This window comes from Leguminivora glycinivorella, chromosome 1 (genome assembly GCF_023078275.1).
Source record: "Leguminivora glycinivorella isolate SPB_JAAS2020 chromosome 1, LegGlyc_1.1, whole genome shotgun sequence".
Taxonomy (NCBI): domain Eukaryota; kingdom Metazoa; phylum Arthropoda; class Insecta; order Lepidoptera; family Tortricidae; genus Leguminivora; species Leguminivora glycinivorella.
The window spans coordinates 31,717,333-31,737,189 of NC_062971.1; the positions used below are offsets into that span (position 1 = coordinate 31,717,333).

Genomic DNA, 19,857 nt, shown 5'->3' on the forward strand with positions numbered 1-19,857 from the left:
TTGGCTGATTGAAACATCCTTTGCCTGAAGTATTGTACGGATTGTATTGATTTTTAAAACTAAATCCACTCCCTTGGGAATTAAATAAGTAGTACGTTATTCTTCAGTACACTACACGTAGACGCAATAAGACCTATAGGTAAACATCAAATGTGATGAAAATAGTTATATAAAAGCTTCTAAAAATGATAAGTTGATTTTCTTGCTGTCTGGTTGAAAGAATAAATTTAAGAATTTGATTGATTTATAGTTTTATGTTTCACAGAATTGTGCTCATGTTGGTGTGGAGAAAAACATTGAAGTGGAAACTTGACCGTTGCGAACGTTTCAAGGTACCTACGAAGATTAAACAAATATTGCCACCGAGCGAGTTACACAAAATTTTTCACCACACCATCTCGAAGAAAATAAGTGTAAAACATCAAACTATTTATATCAAATCCCGAACATGTTTATATTTGTAATCTCACTGCAGCAGCACATTAAGCGGTAAATAAAAAGAGTGTAGTTATATATACCATTTTAATTAAATATAGTACACAGTAGGTATGTATACGTAAGTAGCACAGATTAAAAGAAAATGTGACTGGTTAACTACACAATTAAATAAACTATCTGTGAAACAATACAATACAATATTACAATAATTCCAGTACATGACATCTAAGCGCATTATCTATACTCCCATGACCTCCCATCACACTTTAAAACTGCAATAGCTTTTAAAGTGATAATGATAACGCAAAACTACACGTCCCTTATACTACATTTCATATCATATTTTGAAGACGCACTTGGCATGCGGACTTCCGAACATAATCTAACTCTAAAATTGCCCGTGATCCGAATCATCAGCCTCAGAAGCTTCACCGCTGGGCATTTTGGACCGCTTGCTAGTCTTGCTGCTGCTGCTCGGCGCGGGCGCGTGGCTGTGCGCGCTGCGTTCGCTCTCCGCGGTGGAGCCGCCGCGGTCGCCCGCGAGCCTGCGCGGGGAGCGGTCGCCCGAGCCGGGCCCGCTGTGCGGCGTGCGGGACGTGCTGTGAGAGCGGTCCGTGGTGTCGCCGTGCTGGCTGGTGGCGCTGGGAGCTCGGGACTCTTTCTGTTTGGAAAAAATAAAAAGTATAAGCTGTTTCGCTTGAGGGATACCCCACAGTACCGTACCCAGAACTGTGTGTGTGTGGATTGAGTGAGCACCTTCCGAAAATAAAAAAAAATATGCTGATCATTTAGTAAAAGTTCTAAAACAATTGTAAAACGAATCTCTGAATTTGTAAAAAGATAAATCAAAAGATACAGCCATTAACATGTGCTCACTCAGTTCTCACAAACTACCAACGAAAACAGTGAATATATTCATTTAACATATAATATTTATATACTAACATTTATATTCGTTATCTAATATTTTATATTCGTTGTCTGGTTTTAAAGATATTCAGACATAACTTTTCTCATACAAATGTATCAAGTAGGGTGACCACACTATGTCGGCTCCTGATTTTCCCCACCTTCCCATTGTCATATTGAGATTGGGGAGTTTCGTTCGTTCAATTTTGATAATATTAAACTAATACCATATTAATTCTCCATCTGCAAACTGTTTTTAGGTTATGTTCTTGGCCTAGTGATGATGTGTATTGTGTAATTTTTATCGACGTCAGGATAATAACCATATCGACATGCATGCATTAAAAAGGACATGAATAATAATTGGTAAGAAACAAAGAATATAATACTTCACTAGTAAGAAACCAGAACCTGGTAATCTAATCGCGCTAACAGATGAGCGTACCGGATTTGTAAGTGGGAGCGAGAAATAGTTATTCTTTTCTCGCTCCCACTTACAAATCCGGTAAACTATTATCAAAATTGAACGAAACTCCCCAATCTCAATATGACAATGGGAAGGTGGGGAAAATCAGGAGCCGACATAGTGTGGTCACCGTACTTGATACATTTGTATGAGAAAAGTTATGTCTGATTATCTTTAAAACCAGACAACGAATATAAAATATTAGATGGTGGATATTTAGTAAAAATTTTTACTAAATGTTGAAGTACTTTCGAGTGTCTTAGGTGCTACAAATCGTAAGATATTTACATTTTTAACTTTCTCAAAACGTGAGGACTGAGTGAGCACTTACAAAAATTTATTATAAAAAAACCTGAAACGTTAGTGGTTCGTTTTGTATTTTACAAATTCCCATTTCACTTTTACTAAACTATACACATATAATAGCGGTCTAAATCTTATGTTTTTCATCAAAATTCGGCTTTTCAAAAGTGTGTGGATTGAGTGAGCATAAGAAACTATTTGTAAAAAATTTAATACGTCACTAGGTGATCTAATATTTATAGAGGTAGGTTGGCCTATTTTTTACTAAATGTTAGTATATAAATATTATATGTTAAATGAATATATTCACTGTTTTCGTTGGTAGTTTGTGAGAACTGAGTGAGCACATGTTAATGGCTGTATCTTTTGATTTATCTCTTTACAAATTCAGAGATCCGTTTTACAATTGTTTTAGAACTTTTACTAAATGATCAGCATATTTTTTTTTATTTTCGGAAGGTGCTCACTCAATCCACACACACACGGTACCCCAGAACTTAGACTTCATTAGTCAACTCTAGGCTGCTGCTGCTCAGCATATAAGTAATGTAATGACTAGACGCCGACGCCCAAGACGATAGATGGTCATCGGTTTTCTTCTGTCACTTCACATTGAATTTTAGACAATTTAACTTCTTGTTTCACTAGGGTCCCTAATTTTCGGGATCCGTACAAGGAGAACTAGACTCTGAGCAGTTCGAGCTTAGGTCAGCAATGAAGCATCACATGTATTAGAGTAGCTATCACAGATTCATATATACAGTCAAGTGTAAAAATATGGGTGCGTACAACTTATCAAAAATATGTCCCATAGCACTTTATGTCGGCGGAATAAGGTCTCGGTACATATTTTTGAGCGGATAAAATCGATACGTATTTTTGCACTTGACTTTACCATAGATCCAGCCTATCTACTTAGCGTGTCAAATGAACTCAGTAAAATCTACTGAGTTGTCCCTCTTCAATCGCAGCTTGCAGCTTTCGTATGTCAATTTTTGTAAGTTGATGTCAACAAAAACATTAAAAACGCCTCGTTACGTGATATTTAATTGCAACACAATTTTTTATTTATTTATTTAGAAAGTTAAGAACACTCAGGGGCCTGAGACATATTTCAAATCACAGGCAAGTAATAGCTATCATAAGCCCGATTCAAGACAAATCACAAAAACAAAACCTACCAGCGCTTTTTCGACTTCCTCTTCCAGCAACTTTGCCTCGTGTTCGGAGATAAGTTGCGCCTTCAGACAGTCCCTGGCCATCGCCACCACACCTTCTATATCTTTCTCGGGGTCTTGCACGCCGCAATCTGAGAGTAGAACTTTGTGATACAGGTGGAACGTACATCACAAAACAATAACAAAGTATGAGAGAAAAAAGGCCAAGTACCTAGTCAATTTAGTCATCGACCATCGTCTAAATTGAATTTAGGTAGGTATACTTCTCGATTTTCACAACAACATGGGTTTAAATCGCGAGTAAGCGGCATTAAAAAAGGAAGCTAGGTAAAAGGTAGGGTAGGGTATGGTAGGTAGGTAGGTTAGGTAGGTAGGAAGGCTAGGTAGGTAGGAATAGATATGTATGGTACCGAGGAAAGTCGACCTGTCCTGTTTACTTACCTTTGATATCCGCAACCACTTCATGTATTTGTATCTGTTCTATGGATGCTGCAGTCAGCGGTTGGTCGCCTTCAGTGAGTGCTTTCACGAGGGACGCCATGGTTTCATTAGTAGCTGCAATACGTTAAAACATTAGATTAAAGGGCTATCTTCGACTACTTGTATAACTGTATTAATTAGATAGGAACGGGTAGTCTTTCTCGAGGGCGCGATACTAAGAAGGTGAGCCTACTCACACGCTCTCCCCGGGTCCTCAGCCTATGACGTTGACAACCCACACCCACTGTCACGTTCAATGCAAACACATATTTGGAATGAGAATTAAGCATATTATACGGCATTATTTTAGGGGTGGGGGAAGGGGGGTTCTCTATTTATAGTCTACCTATATCAATGATATCAGATGCGTGAAACAGAGCGGCCAGTGCCGGGCCGAGGCGTTGCCGCAACGGCTTCCGTTTGTCCGAGACGTCTTTCAGGGCGCCTTCGAGTTTGGCCATTACTTCGTGCCCGCCACTCCCTTCTAACGTCTCCACCTGTATATCAAATAGAAAAAGTTTCAACTTTCATAATCACTATGGGTCATAACGATATGAATCACACGTATATATATATATTACAAACCGACACGAATTAAAAAACTTTTAACGTTATTGCTACAGTTTTCTGTTACGTCACCTGTTCCAGTGTAGGGTTCGGCATTCGGCACATAGGTATAGTAGATTTTTTTTTAAATCAAGATTTCCACTTGAGAACTTATCTGCGATGAATAGCATTGTTCCCTTTGTTAACCCTAAACCGCTAATTACCTGTGCGAAATAAATACCATAAACAACAAAAAATGTTTTATGAATAACAACAGCATTCCAACAGCATTCCTTTAGGGTCAAAACTTAACACAAGTTGCAATAATCAATGCCTCCTTTTAACTAAATGTATATAAGGTATTTATTTCACACAGGTAATTAGCGGTTTAGGATTAACAAAAGAAAACAATGCTATTCATCGCAGATAAGTTCTCAAGTGGAAATCTTGATTAAAAAAAAATTCTACTATACCTATTCCGACAAAACCACCTAAATACCACAACCTATGGCTAGAAATCCCCACTCGAAATAGTTTCCAGCAGCAGCCGCGTCAAGCTAAAAACAAACTCTAGCACAGAAAGTCATTTTTTTGTTTGACCTTGTGGTTCATTGGTAGAAAATGCCATGAGGCCGCCATATTGCTTTCTTTCTTATGACTCTTATTGTGATGTAAGATAAAGTTAAAAATAACCTAACCACAAAATTAAAATTTTGAAAAAAACCCCGACCGCGACATAGCGACCGATTTTCATGAATCATGGCTTAGAACACTCCCGACTAAACCAGCTTTCAAACAAAAAAAAATCTAAATCGGTTCATCCGTTCGGGAGCTACGATGCCACAGACAGACAGACAGACAAACAGACAGACATTATAACACCCCGTCGTTTTACTTAGCTACCAAAGTATATCTACAGCATGTAGGTTAGTAACTAGAGGTACATACATGTTGTCGCAACAGTTTGTCAGCTAAGGCGGCGAGGGTGTCGTAGGCCCGGACTTGCTTCTTGTAGTGGCTGGGGTCGCCGCCATGTTTCGAGAGCCATTTCTTCACCATCATGTCCACTACTTCGTAGCGAGATTTGGCTCTGAGGATTGAAGAAAAAATTAGGGTAGTGCATCTTGAAATATATCATTTTGAATTGAATGTACCTATTAAATATAATTTGGCACAAGGGCGGATCCAGCTTCGTACCCAGGGGAGGGAGGGGAGGTCACGTGGTCAATGTGTGTGCCCAGCCCAGGGAGCCTCAAGGTCAATTTGTATGGCTAACCTAGACTCCAGTCGTATGTCGCCTTGGACCACTTAAGTCATTCAAAGATGGCCCACGTACCCGGAGAGCACATCAGGTAGTTCGGCGGTCAGATCCTTCATCAGTTGGGTGGCATCATCTCTGGACGCGTGCAACGAGTCAAGGGCGTCATACAGCAGCTTCATGACGTTCACGTCATAGGGGGCGTCTGAGGCGGTCGTTATTTCTCTGAAAATGTATTGAAATCAACAATCAAATCATTAATTATAATTATGTAGAAGGCTTCTCAGAGGATAAAAAGCTAATGTTTTCAACCGACCTAGCCGAAGTGATAATCATTGAGTTCATTGACACTTCGTGGCTTTCGAAACACAGTTTGGCCGCGCCCCTGGTTTGGTTCTTTCGCGCCTACAGGGGGTTTACCATGACCAAAGACATACGTAACTCCGTATAGACAGCTACAGTCTAAGAAAAAACGTTCCTCAGAACCATATAGAAAAAGGTACGGTGGCCTAGATGGCGTTACACCTTTGGGGGACGCTGGGCTAGATGGCGCTAATATTAATATATGACATACAAGCTAAGAAATATGGTCCAAATTGTCAAAATTGATGTTTAAAAGTTTTAAGCTTGTGTCGAGAGATGACAGTCATTTCATTACACATTTTACTTCGACAGTAACTCTCTATAATACTCGATCCTCTTTGTAATATATAAGTCATGGTTGGTTACCCTCCCAGAACGTGTGACGTGTCACGTTGGCTTATTGTAGGTATCCAGTCCACTTACATGGGGAAATACTTCTTCCTTGGGCCTGCCTGAGGTCGGGGAGCCATGAACAGCAAGATTTGTTCACGTCTGTCCGGCGGAGGGTCCCCGGACGGAAGCGGAGGGCGCGGAGACAACGGCTTTAGACGTAGGGACTGGATCTCGGCGCGGAGCATCTTGTATAATGCGTAAATTTTATTAATTTATTGGTTGGTTCGATATGGGTATAAAGGTACTAGGGTCTTAAGACGCAACAGGAGGGGTCAATTATCCATACAAACGATTTGGTATACTTGTGGTTTTTGGAGCTAGAGTAATGATTTTTTCAACACAGATTATTATTATTTTTATCTGTAGGTATTGGACGTTTTGGATTTTTGAATTTTAAAGACGCTAGAGCCCATCAGAATATCCAAAAACTGCCTTTTTCATTATGGCGCTAAAAAAGGTGTGATATTCAAAATTGGTCACAAAATTAGCAACAATTAAGTACCTAGCCAATAAAACTAAACGGTCCGACACAGATTTTTTCATTGTTATACAGATACCTACTCAAATTTCATTCCGATTGATTAAGTTTTGGAGGAGGGTTTTAAAGATTTTTTTTGCAATATCTTTTAACTGAGTTGTTCTTAATGGACAATTATTTTCCGACAAAGCTAGTTAATAATAATACTACAAGTATTTTTAACTAAAATTACCAAATTGAAAGGGGGCTCCTTACCATTTTAGCATTTTCGATGTTCTTGGAACGATCTTATGAATTCCATATATAAAAGCACAAGCTGTGCACATACTGGCACAGTGGTCTTTATGTAATCTATTTTGTACACGTCTTCTATTTAGGTAGGTATCTAATGTGTCGCTAAGCTAAATATACATAGTAGGCAGGGAACGCGAATTGTCTATCGCATTCAGATTTACTAGAACCTTAGACAGAACTGAAAGTTCGTATTAAGAGCGCTATGACAAAAAAAGGCGATATATTGTAAAATGCACAATATTTATCGACAAAATTGTACACTTTACTCATACTAAAAGACAGTGAAAGTACTTGTTTCAGTTAGAACATCTTATTAACTGTCGGTTTAATAAAAAACATATGAAAAAAAAAGCTTTTTCAATTAGTAATGATTGTTTTTCTGATGCTCGTTTAGGAAAAACCGCGTGAAGCACAGAATTCGGAGCTCTTATTATGTACAATTTGATAAGATCACTCTCATAAATGAGGTAAATTTAAGTTCCAAATATCTTGTACTTAAGGCCCATTAAACAATATTTATCATTTAATCCTTTGAAATTGAGAAATTGAAAGTAAAACGAACTCAATTTTGTCTTGAAAATACATCGAAACAAGTGATCATTTCTCCGAAAATCTACATGTTATCGAAGTTATTTTAGTATATAAATAATCTGCACAATGTGCTTAAACTGCTGTTATCCATTTGTCGTTATAATATTTTATCATGATTTTTTGCCAATTTTTTGAAAACTAGCCTTCCTGTCGCTATTTTACCGGCGACGGACGCCTGCGAGTTCAGTGCCGCGCCGGAGCTCGAGCAGGTAAGACGTATGTCGCTTTGGTCTCCGAGTTTTCATCGCAAACGTCGAGAATATTTATTGTTGTGTGGGTCGGACGCCTTGTTTCTACACGGGCTATCCTCGCATTGTGTGTGTGTAAACAGCGACCAACGAATTTGATCCTAGATCCGTAAATATTTGCTTTTGTAATACTTTGTTATGTTTGAATGTTAAAGTATTACAACGTTGTGATGATAAAAATGTGAAAATTACAATACGGTCAAGATGATAAGACACATCAAGATGGTACTCGGGATCTGATGATGGAGCCAGAAGGTGGTCACCAGTACCAGTGAACCATGTAAGTAAACGACTTCGTGTTTAGGCTCGTTGGGTTCGTCTCAACAAGACCTTTGACAAGAGGTGGTACTCAGGGTCTGATGATGGAGCCAGATGGTGGTCACCAGTACCAATGAACCATATAACTAAACCCAGAGATGGGGAAATCGTAATCGATTCCGGATTACACGATTACTAAACTTGATTTGACTTTGTAATCTGACACTACTGGGTGTCAGATTACTTGTAATGTAATCATGTGAAACGGTAAATTACCATTACATGTAAAGGAATCACTAATCATCTATACAATCATTACTATTACCAATAACTCGGAATCATAGTCGATTCAAAATAACTGAAATTATTGACTTGATTACTTTCAGATTACGAATATGTAGTACCTCAGATTGCCGACTGTCACTTTGACACAAAAGTCATCATGGGTGTCGTAAAATAGGTTTTAGGGGGTGCTGATTCCAAAATTAATGACCAATGTGGAATCTGACATTGCTGACTGTCACTTTGACACAAAAGTCGTCATGGGTGTGTGCTGATTACAAAATGAATGACCAATTTGGAATCTGACAGTGCTGACTGTCACTTTGACACAAAAGTCGTCATGGGTGTCGTAAAATAGGTTTTAGGGGTGCTGATTACAAAATGAATGACCAATTTGGAATCTGACAGTGCTGACTGTCACTTTGACACAAAAGTCGTCATGGGTGTCGTAAAATAGGTTTTAGGGGTGCTGATTCCAAAATTAATGACCAATGTGGAATCTGACATTGCTGACTGTCACTTTGACACAAAAGTCGTCATGGGTGTCGTAAAATAGGTTTTAGGAGGTGCTGATTCCAAAATTAATGACCAATGTTCAATCTGACATTGCTGACTGTCACTCTGACACAAAAGTCGTCATGGGTGTCGTAAAATAGGTTTTAGGGGGTGCTGATTCCAAAATTAATGACCAATTTGGAATCTGACATTGCTGACTGTCACTTTGACACAAAAGTCGTCATGGGTGTCGTAAAATAGGTTTTAGGGGGTGCTGATTCCAAAATTAATGACCAATGTGGAATCTGACATTGCTGACTGTCACTTTGACACAAAAGTCGTCATGGGTGTCGTAAAATAGGTTTTAGGGGTGCTGATTCCAAAATTAATGACCAATGTTCAATCTGACATTGCTGACTGTCACTCTGACACAAAAGTCGTCATGGGTGTCGTAAAATAGGTTTTAGGGGTGCTGATTCCAAAATTAATGACCAATGTTCAATCTGACATTTCTGACTGTCACTTTGACACAAAAGTCGTCATGGGTGTCGTAAAATAGGTTTTAGGGGGTGCTGATTCCAAATTTAGTGACCAATTTGGAATCTGACATTGCTGACTGTCACTTTGACACAAAAGTCGTCATGGGTGTCGTCAAATAGGTATCCGGAGGTGTTTGAAAACTAATGACCAATTTGGAATCTGACACTGTTGACTGTCACTTTGACACAAAAGTGATCATGGGTGTCTTCAAATAGGTTTTCATGGGTACTGATCTCAATATTAATGATCAATTTGGAATCTGACATTGCTGACTGTCACTTTGACATAAAAGTCGTTATGGGTGTCGTCAAATAGGTTTCCAGGGGTACTGTGCAATGTCAGGTTCCAAATCGGTCATAACTTTTTAAATCATTTCATTAATTTTGGAATCAGTACCCCTAAAAACTATTTGACTACACCCATGATTCCTTTTGTGTCAAAATGACAATTAGCACTGTGAGATTCCAAAATAGTCGTTAATTTTGGAATCAGCACCCCGGAAACCTTTTGACGACACCCATGACGACTTTTGTGTCAAAGTGACAGTCAGCAATGTCAAGATTCCAAATCGGTCATTAAGAGGGCTTTCGTGTTAAAAATAGTGAAATCGCAACCGAGCGCTCGATCATACCGTGTGTGGTATCAAATTAAAGGGCTTTGCGAGTAGTTTATAAATATATATCACATTGTAGGACTGTTTCTACTTGGTCTAACAAAATATGAGAAAATGTCCAAAAGTGGTAATAATTGTACCGGTGAAGGCTCATTTTCAAAAAATTGCCAAAAATCAATAATAGCAATTTATAATCACTAAGGCATAACAGCAATTTAAGTAAACGTTGCAGATTAATTTAGTACAAAACTTACTTCGATGTGATGTAGATTTTCAAAGAAATTGTCACTTAATTTTAGGTAATTTCTGAAAAAAATTGAATTCGCCTTAGGCTAGTTTACTCTTTTTCAAAAACCTAAAATAAAAATCTAGTCTGAAATGATTGTGGTACAGGATATACGAATTATAAATTTACCCGTTTTAATATTCAAAATGGTCCAAATTTTACAAATAAGATCGACTGATTCAGCTCTATACGTGCGTTTTTCTAAACGTGCATTAGAGAAAAATTCATAATTAATTTAGTGAGATAGTTTTCAAAAATCCAGTCTTATAAAAATCAAGATAATAAGATGCTCTAACTGGAACTTGAATTAAATAAATCTATTGGATAACGGAAAGTATAGTATTTCACCGACTAAAACTATCAATTTTACATTATTTTGACGTTTTTTTTGAAAGCAGCCTTAATTTTCAAATCAGCACCTCCGGAAACCTATTTGACGACACCCATGATGACTTTTGTGTCAAAGTGACAGTCAGCAATGTTAGATTCCACATTAGTCATTATTTTTGGAATCAGCACCCCCTAAAACCTATTTTACGACACCCATGATGACTTTTGTGTCAAAGTGGCAGTCTGCAATGTTAGATTCCACATTGGTCATTATTTTTGGAATCAGCACCCCCTAAAACCAATTTTACGACACCCATGACGACTTTTGTGTCAAAGTGACAGTCAGCAATGTCAGATTCCACATTGTTCATTAATTTTGGAATCAGCACCCCTAAAACCTATTTTACGACACCCATGACGACTTTTGTGTCAAAGTGACAGTCAGCAATGTCAGATTCCACATTGTTCATTAATTTTGGAATCAGCACCCCCGCAAACCTATTTGACGATACCCATGACGACTTTTGTGTCAAAGTGACAGTCAGCAATGTCAGATTCCACATTGGTCATTAATTTTGGAATCAGCACCCCCTAAAACCAATTTTACGACACCCATGACGACTTTTGTGTCAAAGTGACAGTCAGCAATGTCAAATTCCACATTGTTCATTAATTTTGGAATCAGCACCCCCTAAAACCCATTTTACGACACCCATGACGACTTTTGTGTCAAAGTGACAGTCAGCAATGTCAGATTCCACATTGTTCATTAATTTTGGAATCAGCACCCCCGCAAACCTATTTGACGACACCCATGACGACTTTTGTGTCAAAGTGACAGTCAGCAATGTCAGATTCCACATTGGTCATTAATTTTGGAATCAGCACCCCCTAAAACCAATTTTACGACACCCATGACGACTTTTGTGTCAAAGTGACAGTCAGCAATGTCAGATTCCACATTGTTCATTAATTTTGGAATCAGCACCCCCGCAAACCTATTTGACGACACCCATGACGACTTTTGTGTCAAAGTGACAGTCAGCAATGTCAGATTCCACATTGGTCATTAATTTTGGAATCAGCACCCCTAAAACCTATTTTACGACACCCATGATGACTTTTGTGTCAAAGTGACAGTCAGCAATGTCAGATTCCAAATCGGTCATTAATTTTTAAATCAGCACACCCGAAAACCTATACTCGTGGTATATGCACTTGAAATGTGAAAGTGAAAATGCTAGAATGACATGTAAACGACGAAGTTGTATAGTCATATTGTTCATTGGTATTGGTGACCACCATCTGGCTCCATCATCAGACCCTGAGCACCACCTTGAAGTAATTAGAATTGTATTTGTCTTATTTTATCATCATATTAATATATACTTTACTCTAATACTTATCATATAACAAAAGCAAATATTTTGGATGGGATCTACTTTTATAATTATTACCACAGAATATATAATAGTACAAGTACAGAAGGCCCACTGCTTTGATGTTTACGAAATGCCGCCTTTTTAAATACCTACAAAATTCTTACAAAGAAACGAGCCGCACGTGCGCGGCGTCCGGCGATAGGGTTACCTATGGATAAAAACGAATTAATACTCACATAAAATGTTATACTGTTATATTCAAGTCTTGGGTACTTTCTAGGTATATATACTGTATTTATATATTTTTGTTCAAGTTCCAACATTACAAGCCTTACTGAACTTTTTCGCGGGACTTAATTAGTAGTAGATCTGTGTAAGAATGTCCTATGGTATTTATTTTATTCATGATGTCTATTTAACTAAGTATTATTAGCCATTCGACACGCGGACATCGCATATGAACCTTAAAAAATCTCGCGACGTAAAGTAACAATAGAAAGTGCAAACGTGCATTCCGTGAGAACGCGCGCCACCCTGAGTAGGCCGCGAACTCGCGGCCGCCAGGATGTACTTGTAGCGCGGCGATAGAATCGCGGAGTGAGCCGCCCCTGTTATTACTTTAATTTTTTAAATAAATTTTAACATAATTGATATTATTTCGCGCTATATTCTCGTATTTTCGTACAAAATAATGTTTATTAGAAACCAAAAGTTTATATCGAGATAGTAGATTGTGGTTGTTATCAAAATTCCATAGAAAGGATCAAGATTGTTTTGTCCATTATTGTAGTGCGAGCGAGTGATAAGACGTGCTAGAAAGGGTCGGCATATTGGGCTCGCGCGGCGGGTAAAATACCTAATTTCGCCCGACGCCGAAATGTTATAACGCTCTTAAACATAATTATAACGAAAGACAATCAAATGGTGTGCCTTACTCAACGTACGTATCAATTTGTTACCTGGATCTGTTCGAGCTGCTGCGAGCGCACTATGCGCAAGCGCACCACGTCTCGCTGGTACACCTCGGGCTCGTAGTCACCGGCCATATGACCGGCGCTCCGCAGTGGCTGTTGGTCAATAACACGTCGTGGCATACAGGTCCATTCACAAGAGTTAGTTGGCACGAATGGAATCAGGGAAAGATCAAAAATCAGTGGAGTTACAACTTGCGAATATGTAGCAGTAGAAAAATTTGCTACGCTTACCTAGTATTAATTATAATTATTAAAATAATTAACAACCGATATTAGGCGTCTGATTCGTCTGAGATTTGACATACCTAACTATTTTTTATATTTTGTATCTCAGTTCGTTATTTAAAACCGCAGTCCATAATTTCTAAAACACTATACCTACTATGGCATTGGGAATAAGTTACGGGAAAAAAATAAAACAATAAGCAATCTTTTATTTAGTTTTAATTAAATCATATGGTATTTTGAATCCATTCCAAATACGGGCTTATTTATTTATACGTATTTACGTCTTATTATACGTATAAATTATACGTCTGTAACGTATAATGTGGATCTCCTCAATCAACACTTCTACCTACTCCGATGTGTTGTCGTCATACGCCATCAGCGGCCCTCCGGAGTCCCCCGGGCGAACCTGGCTGCTCGTGCTCCCTCTTCGAACATTTCGGCGCTACACATAACATTATGACCTAATATTTTTCTGCACAAGAAACTACTACTTTGTAAAACCCTCACCATTTTGAAGAAGAATGAATTCTGAATCTCTCTTTTCTTTCGAAGATGCATCCTAATATTGCTTGCTCATTAGTCCAAAGCACGAAGTCCAAAGAAACTTTTGTAATGTCGGCCGCCAACAGTTTTGCGAGGCTCTTGAGGGCGATTTTTTCAGTAAAAACTAGCCCTATATCATTGAAAATCAATTGTTTTTTAACGTGTTGAGCTTGAGCTTAGGCATACACTTTTGATTAAAACGTGGTTTCGTTCGCCTGCTTTGTAAAATCACCGTATTTGATGATATGTTCTGGTAACCTAGAGCTTGGAACGCAGTGGGCTGCTGTTAGGACCCAGTCTTGCGCTATCAGGCTGCTGGTACAAAACTCAACGGAGGTTCCTTGTTTTGAAGAGCCACACCGAATGGGAAATCGTTCTGCGAGTCGGTTCTTCCTTTATACTCCCGCACTTCTCCGCGGTTACAAACCTTATTTGCGCTTATATTTATAAGTACCGTCAGAATAAATAAGAAGATACATATTTGAATAAACGTAATTATTTTTTATCTCACATTTTAAAATAAGAGTGATTATAGGTACTCTGACCGCAATAACAAAAGGAAAAATAAAAAATAAATGTTCAAGTGGTTCTATTTGATTTCTTTTTATGACCTTTCGTAATAAAATCCAATTACTATTACCTACTCCATAAAGATAAAAATAATTATATCCTATTGAAATGTTGAAACTAGTAATAGTCATTTCAAAGGTTTCCGTTATAACTGTAAAACGATATTTTGAAGACCGCTGAATTGGTGTTTCATGTCGAAACAATGAAAAGCCACCGCTTATCAGCTGTCCGTTCAATATGCAAATGACTTGTCCAGCTATTTACTTTCTGACGTACTTATTTAAGTCGGAAAGAGACAGTTAATATGCTTGAGCGACGCGGGATTTGGAATCAGAATGGCTTTTTATTATTGTCGCTTTTGAAGGTGCGGAATATCTGTTTAGTATAAACGGAATATTCTGCCGTACATATTATAAGATTTATAACTTAACTTATAGTTATAAGCCTCGTTATTTAACAACCAGAAACATTTTATTACCTTTTGATATAAAACGTTGCTCTGTAGCGCAGCCGCTTTTCGGAGACGCTCCGAGTACTCGTTCATCACTGTTAGATAAGTCTTCTCCAGGTTACTGTGGCGGTCCTGCAAAAAAGGTACTTACCTTTAATACATGAAATAATAGTGCTCACCGGCGAAACTAAAGAAAACTGACCTTCGTGGCCTGTGGCCTACAATATTAATGATAATGGAAGCATTGCGGCAATTAATCTAAACTTATAGCCCTTGTAGGCCTGACAGTCTAGCACAGCTTGCATCCTCGTGCGCGAGTCTTATGTCTATGGATCGCAAGGGAGAGCGCAAGTGGTCATAAACTGTCTGATGTAGAAATTGGGTAATAATCCCTTATGACTGTAGCACTGAATTTGTGCCCTCTGAATGGCCACTTGGCGCATCATCGCGTCGTTTTTCCATTTTGCGCGGTTTCCCTAATTCTTAATTATTCAACCACTAGTAAACCAAAAGGTTAGTTTAACATCAGTATAATTAGTATAATTACCCTCCAATTCCTTAGCTGTTGTAGAACTTGGGTTATAACTCCCAGCGTAGCACTGAACTTATGCCTTCTGGCCATCTGGCGCAGCAGATCATCTAGCGTCTTGTCCACTTTGCGCGGTTTCCCCAATTTGCGTGTGAGTACGTCACGCATCTCGGCCCTCATTGCTTCGGCTTGAGACTCCATGGCTTTCATATCGATGTTCATGCGAAATAGATGTGTGCGGTTCACTCTAAAAATATTCAAAGGATTTAGTTTTACTTTAAAAGCTTTAGGTGACTAAGTTTTTAGGGATATTTGTGATCTCACTTCTGTCTTTGCTTCTGCTGTTTTATCTCGTCTTGTAGCTCCAAGACCCTGTTCCTCAACTGCATAAGCGTAGCTTCGGGGAACACGACGGTGTTAGAGAGGCCCTCAGGAGTCGAGCACATACGAAGAGCCGCGGCCCGGATCTGGTCGTAGCGGAGAATCACCACCTGGTCTACGTCGTTCATGCAGCTTTGTTTTTCCAACTGAGAGGAAATGTTTTGCGAAGTTATTTTTTAGAAAAAAAATCTATTATTTTGCTACTAAAACAGAAGCGCCCATTCTGTAAGAAATGCGCGAATAGGAAACTGAGATCCCATTGTCAGCATCTAAAACACTAGAATTTCTGGTGAAAAATTATCAGTTCAGTGCTAACAATGTTTGTCGTTTTTGTGGATGGATTTTGAGGATGCGTATTCTTTTAAGATTACGATCAAGCGGATCAAGTAATATCTACGAAAATAAAGAATAGTATACCATGAATTCTCGAAGTTCGTTCTTCCTTTTATCTAGTTGCACAGATAGCTTCTTCTTCACTTTGTTGTGTGCGTCGATGTCTTTTCGCAGAACATCCACTAAGCGGTCCTGCTCTATCATATCTTGTTCGTGCCTATGTCTGTAAGAAGCACAAAAATACAATTATTATAGCCACGACTCAAGATACATCAAGAAAATTTAATAGGTCTAAACGGAATCTTATGATAAAACTGAATTAACTTATTACTTAGTCATCAGATTTTCACGATTCACGATACGCTTCGGAATTTGGTTGGGTTTACGAACGGTCAGCGACATCGACACCTAAACCTAAAAACATAAAATTTCATGGCGAGAGTCCTTAAAAGTTAGACCAGAGAAACCAGGAGATGTTAGTCAGCGTTGTTCTCCACGAGACAGGATAGAAACTAATGGAGAGAAACAGACAAGAAACTTTGACAGCAAAGACATGATTTTCGGTAATGTCGAAGGAGGAAACGAAACTGAAAATGTAGATTATTTATGATGTCACTCACCGCCGAATGATTGTTAAATCTCTCATCTCTTTCTTAAAGACGTTAGTGGTACCTGGTGGTCCTCAGCTCATAGGTCTTGTCGTAGATCTCGGGGTCGCAGCCCTCGGGACACACGTTGGGGTCCAGTCGAATGGGTCCGATGTCGCGGCTGTCCAAGCTGCCCTCTTCTTCTTCCTCACTTGAAGAAGAGGATTCGGATTCCGATTCGGATTCTGTAATTGTTAAAGACTCGTTAAAATTATACCTAGGTAAGATATATTTAAGATTCTGTTGTCGTATATTTGTAATTATTAGGGTTCCGTACCTCAAAGAGGAAAAACGGAACCCTTATAGGATCACTCGCGTGTCTGTCTGTCCCTCTGTCACAGCCGATTTCTCCGAAACTACTAGACCGATTTACTTGAAATTTGGCACACGTATGTAAACAAGTGGCCCAAAGACGGACATGTAATATAATTAAATGAAATTAAACGAAATTTAATCATAGGGGTCACTTTTGGGGGGTAAAATTGAAAATTAAAAATCAAAGTTATTAGAACTATATTGTGCTACATATCAAATGAAAGAGCATTTTATAAGCATCTCAAATATATTTTTTTTATAGTTTTTATTTTGGTAATTTAGAAGTAATTTAAGAAAATAAGCAAAAAATGACCATTCCCCCCCCCTTATCTCCGAAACTACTTAGCGTAAAATTTTCAAAAAAATACACGAGATAGCCCTCTACCTGTAGATTACAGGAAAACCTATTAGAAATCTACAGTCAAGCGTAAGTCGGAGTTAAGAGAAAAAAACTCAAATTGAGATTTTTCACTCACTGCCGCTGCAAGTACTTACTAAATGTTTTGAAATTTTGTGAGCGCCATGGACAGGTAGAAAGAAATTCATTTCTGTTTAGAAATTGTTAAAAATTTTAAGCATTTGCCAAAATGACTTAAGTTCCTACTAAAAAAGAGGCGCTTACGACTGTTTAGAACTGCACTGACCATAATATTGCCCTAATAGGTCCAAAAAATGGTGTATATATACGAAAACAAAAAAATTGTGCCACCGACAACCAAAATCTGAAGTCTATTTGCTCTATCTCTTATAGTTGACGCTTGACATGTCTGTCTGGCATCATAGCTCCCGAACGAATCAATCGATTTTGATTTAGTTTTTAATGTTTAAGGTGAATTCGTCGAGAGTTTTTTTTTGTACCACGTAGGTGGCAAACATGCATACGGTCCGCCTGATGGAAAGCGGTGACTGTTACATATGGACGCCTGCCACTCAAGGAGTGGCACATGTGCGTTGCCGACTCGACTCATTAGAAACTTGTACAAACCTGTACTTAGAAGGGGCCTGGGTGCCGACGACTCAAAGGACCGAAGGAAGGAGGGGGAAGGAAGGAAGGAGTACCGCACCCTCGTTGAGCTCTGGCTGCCTTACTCACCGGCAGGAACACAACAATGAGTAAAGTCTAGTGCTACTTGATTGCGGTCTTTTGTAAAGCGGAGGTATTAGACTCTGCTCTACCTTAGAGTATATTCAATTTAGTATTAGAGTTATCAGTCAAGAAATTTAAATGCAGCGCCATCTATTATTAGTTTCGACAACTTTTCATGTGACTTTCCATGCCTAAAGGTTCGCACAAGTCTCAAGTCGCGTAAATTACTTAGTAAATTTTGCCGAGAGACGGCGCTAAATACAATAATACTCATTAGAGTACCTATACTTCTAGTCAAAGACATATATAACTTCGTATAGACAGATAAAGTCTAAGAATAAAACGTACTTACCTCAGTACCACACAGAAGAAGGGCTCAGCTAGATGGCGCTAATATTAATATTAACAAGCTTTTATTAGGTCGTCGTGTATGTAACTAACTATGTAATGGAATCTACGGAGGCTAATTTAACCATCTTCCAAGGATCGTAGCGTAATGATAATTGGCAGCTGTATGTAGTTCTGATGACAGTACAATAATATGGTACTGTTGAACTGATCTGATGATGGAGCCGGAAGATATGAACTGGAACTACATGATGGAACATCGTATCATAGCTGTTTTTGGGTTTCTTAGAAAAGTCTTGTAATGAACTTTGACTACGATTAGGTTTCAAGGTCTGATGATGGAGCCGGAAGATATGAACTGGAGCTACATGATGGAACATCGTATCATAGCTGTTTTTGGGTTTCTTAGAAAAGTCTTGTAATGAACTTTGACTACGATTAGGTTTCAAGGTCTGATGATGGAGCCGGAAGATATGAATTGGAACTACATGATGGAACATCGTATCATAGCAGTTTTTGGGTTTCTTAGAAAAGTCTTGAAATGAACTTTGTCTACGATAAGGTTTCAAGGTCTGATGATGAAGCCGGAAGATATGAACTGGAACTACATGATGTAACATCGTATCATAGCTGTTTTTGCGTTTCTTAGAAAAGTCTTGTAATGAACTTTGACTACGATTAGGTTTCAAGGTCTGATGATGGAGCCGGAAGATATGAACTGGAACTACATGATAGAACATCGTATCATAGTAGTTTTTGGGTTTCTTAGAAAAGTCTTGTAATGAACTTTGACTACGATTAGGTTTCAAGGTCTGATGATGGAGCCGGAAGATATGAACTGGAACTACTAAAAAGATCAACGTAGTATTTAAAATAAGTTGGGATAGGGTTTTCTTGAGACCCTTAAGAGCAAGTAAAGGGGGGCTCAGGGGCGATCGAAGCCCCCCACAAAAAAGACTGATCAACGTAGTATTTAAAATAAGTTGGGTTAAGGTTTTCTTGTGACCCTCCAGAGGAAATAAAGGGGGGCTCGGGGGCGAAGCCCCCCGCAAAAAAGAAAGACCAACGTAGTATTTAAAATAAGTTGGGTTAGGGTTTTCTTGTGACCGTTCAGAGTAAATAAAGGGGGGGGGCTCGAGGGGCGAAGCCCCCTGCAAAAAAGAAAGATCGTAGTATTTAAAATAAGTTGGGATAGGGTTTTCTTGTGACCCTTAAGAGCAAGTAAAGAGGGGCTCGGGGGCGAAGCTCCCCACAAAAAAAAGATCAACATAGTATTTAAAATAAGTTGGGATAGGGTTTTCTTGAGACCCTTAAGAG

The 19,857-nt window shown here is 38.7% G+C and overlaps 1 protein-coding gene across 1 annotated transcript in view; it reads right to left on the minus strand.

Moving 5' to 3' along the window:
* Positions 1–508: 508 nt before the first annotated feature.
* LOC125229791 (cilia- and flagella-associated protein 44) overlaps positions 509–19,857 on the minus strand; it is a 60,401-nt gene continuing 41,052 nt past the window's right edge. Inside the window, exons 30-42 of the mRNA XM_048134733.1 lie at positions 16,816–16,975; positions 16,228–16,366; positions 15,754–15,956; positions 15,448–15,676; positions 14,928–15,032; positions 13,091–13,198; positions 6,365–6,519; positions 5,657–5,803; positions 5,269–5,410; positions 4,121–4,271; positions 3,736–3,849; positions 3,298–3,425; positions 509–1,099 (exon numbers count right to left, since the gene is read on the minus strand). Of these exons, the coding sequence (XP_047990690.1) occupies positions 827–1,099; positions 3,298–3,425; positions 3,736–3,849; positions 4,121–4,271; positions 5,269–5,410; positions 5,657–5,803; positions 6,365–6,519; positions 13,091–13,198; positions 14,928–15,032; positions 15,448–15,676; positions 15,754–15,956; positions 16,228–16,366; positions 16,816–16,975 (2,054 nt within the window). The 3' untranslated portion in view covers positions 509–826. The remainder of the gene's footprint in view (positions 1,100–3,297; positions 3,426–3,735; positions 3,850–4,120; positions 4,272–5,268; positions 5,411–5,656; positions 5,804–6,364; positions 6,520–13,090; positions 13,199–14,927; positions 15,033–15,447; positions 15,677–15,753; positions 15,957–16,227; positions 16,367–16,815; positions 16,976–19,857) is intronic.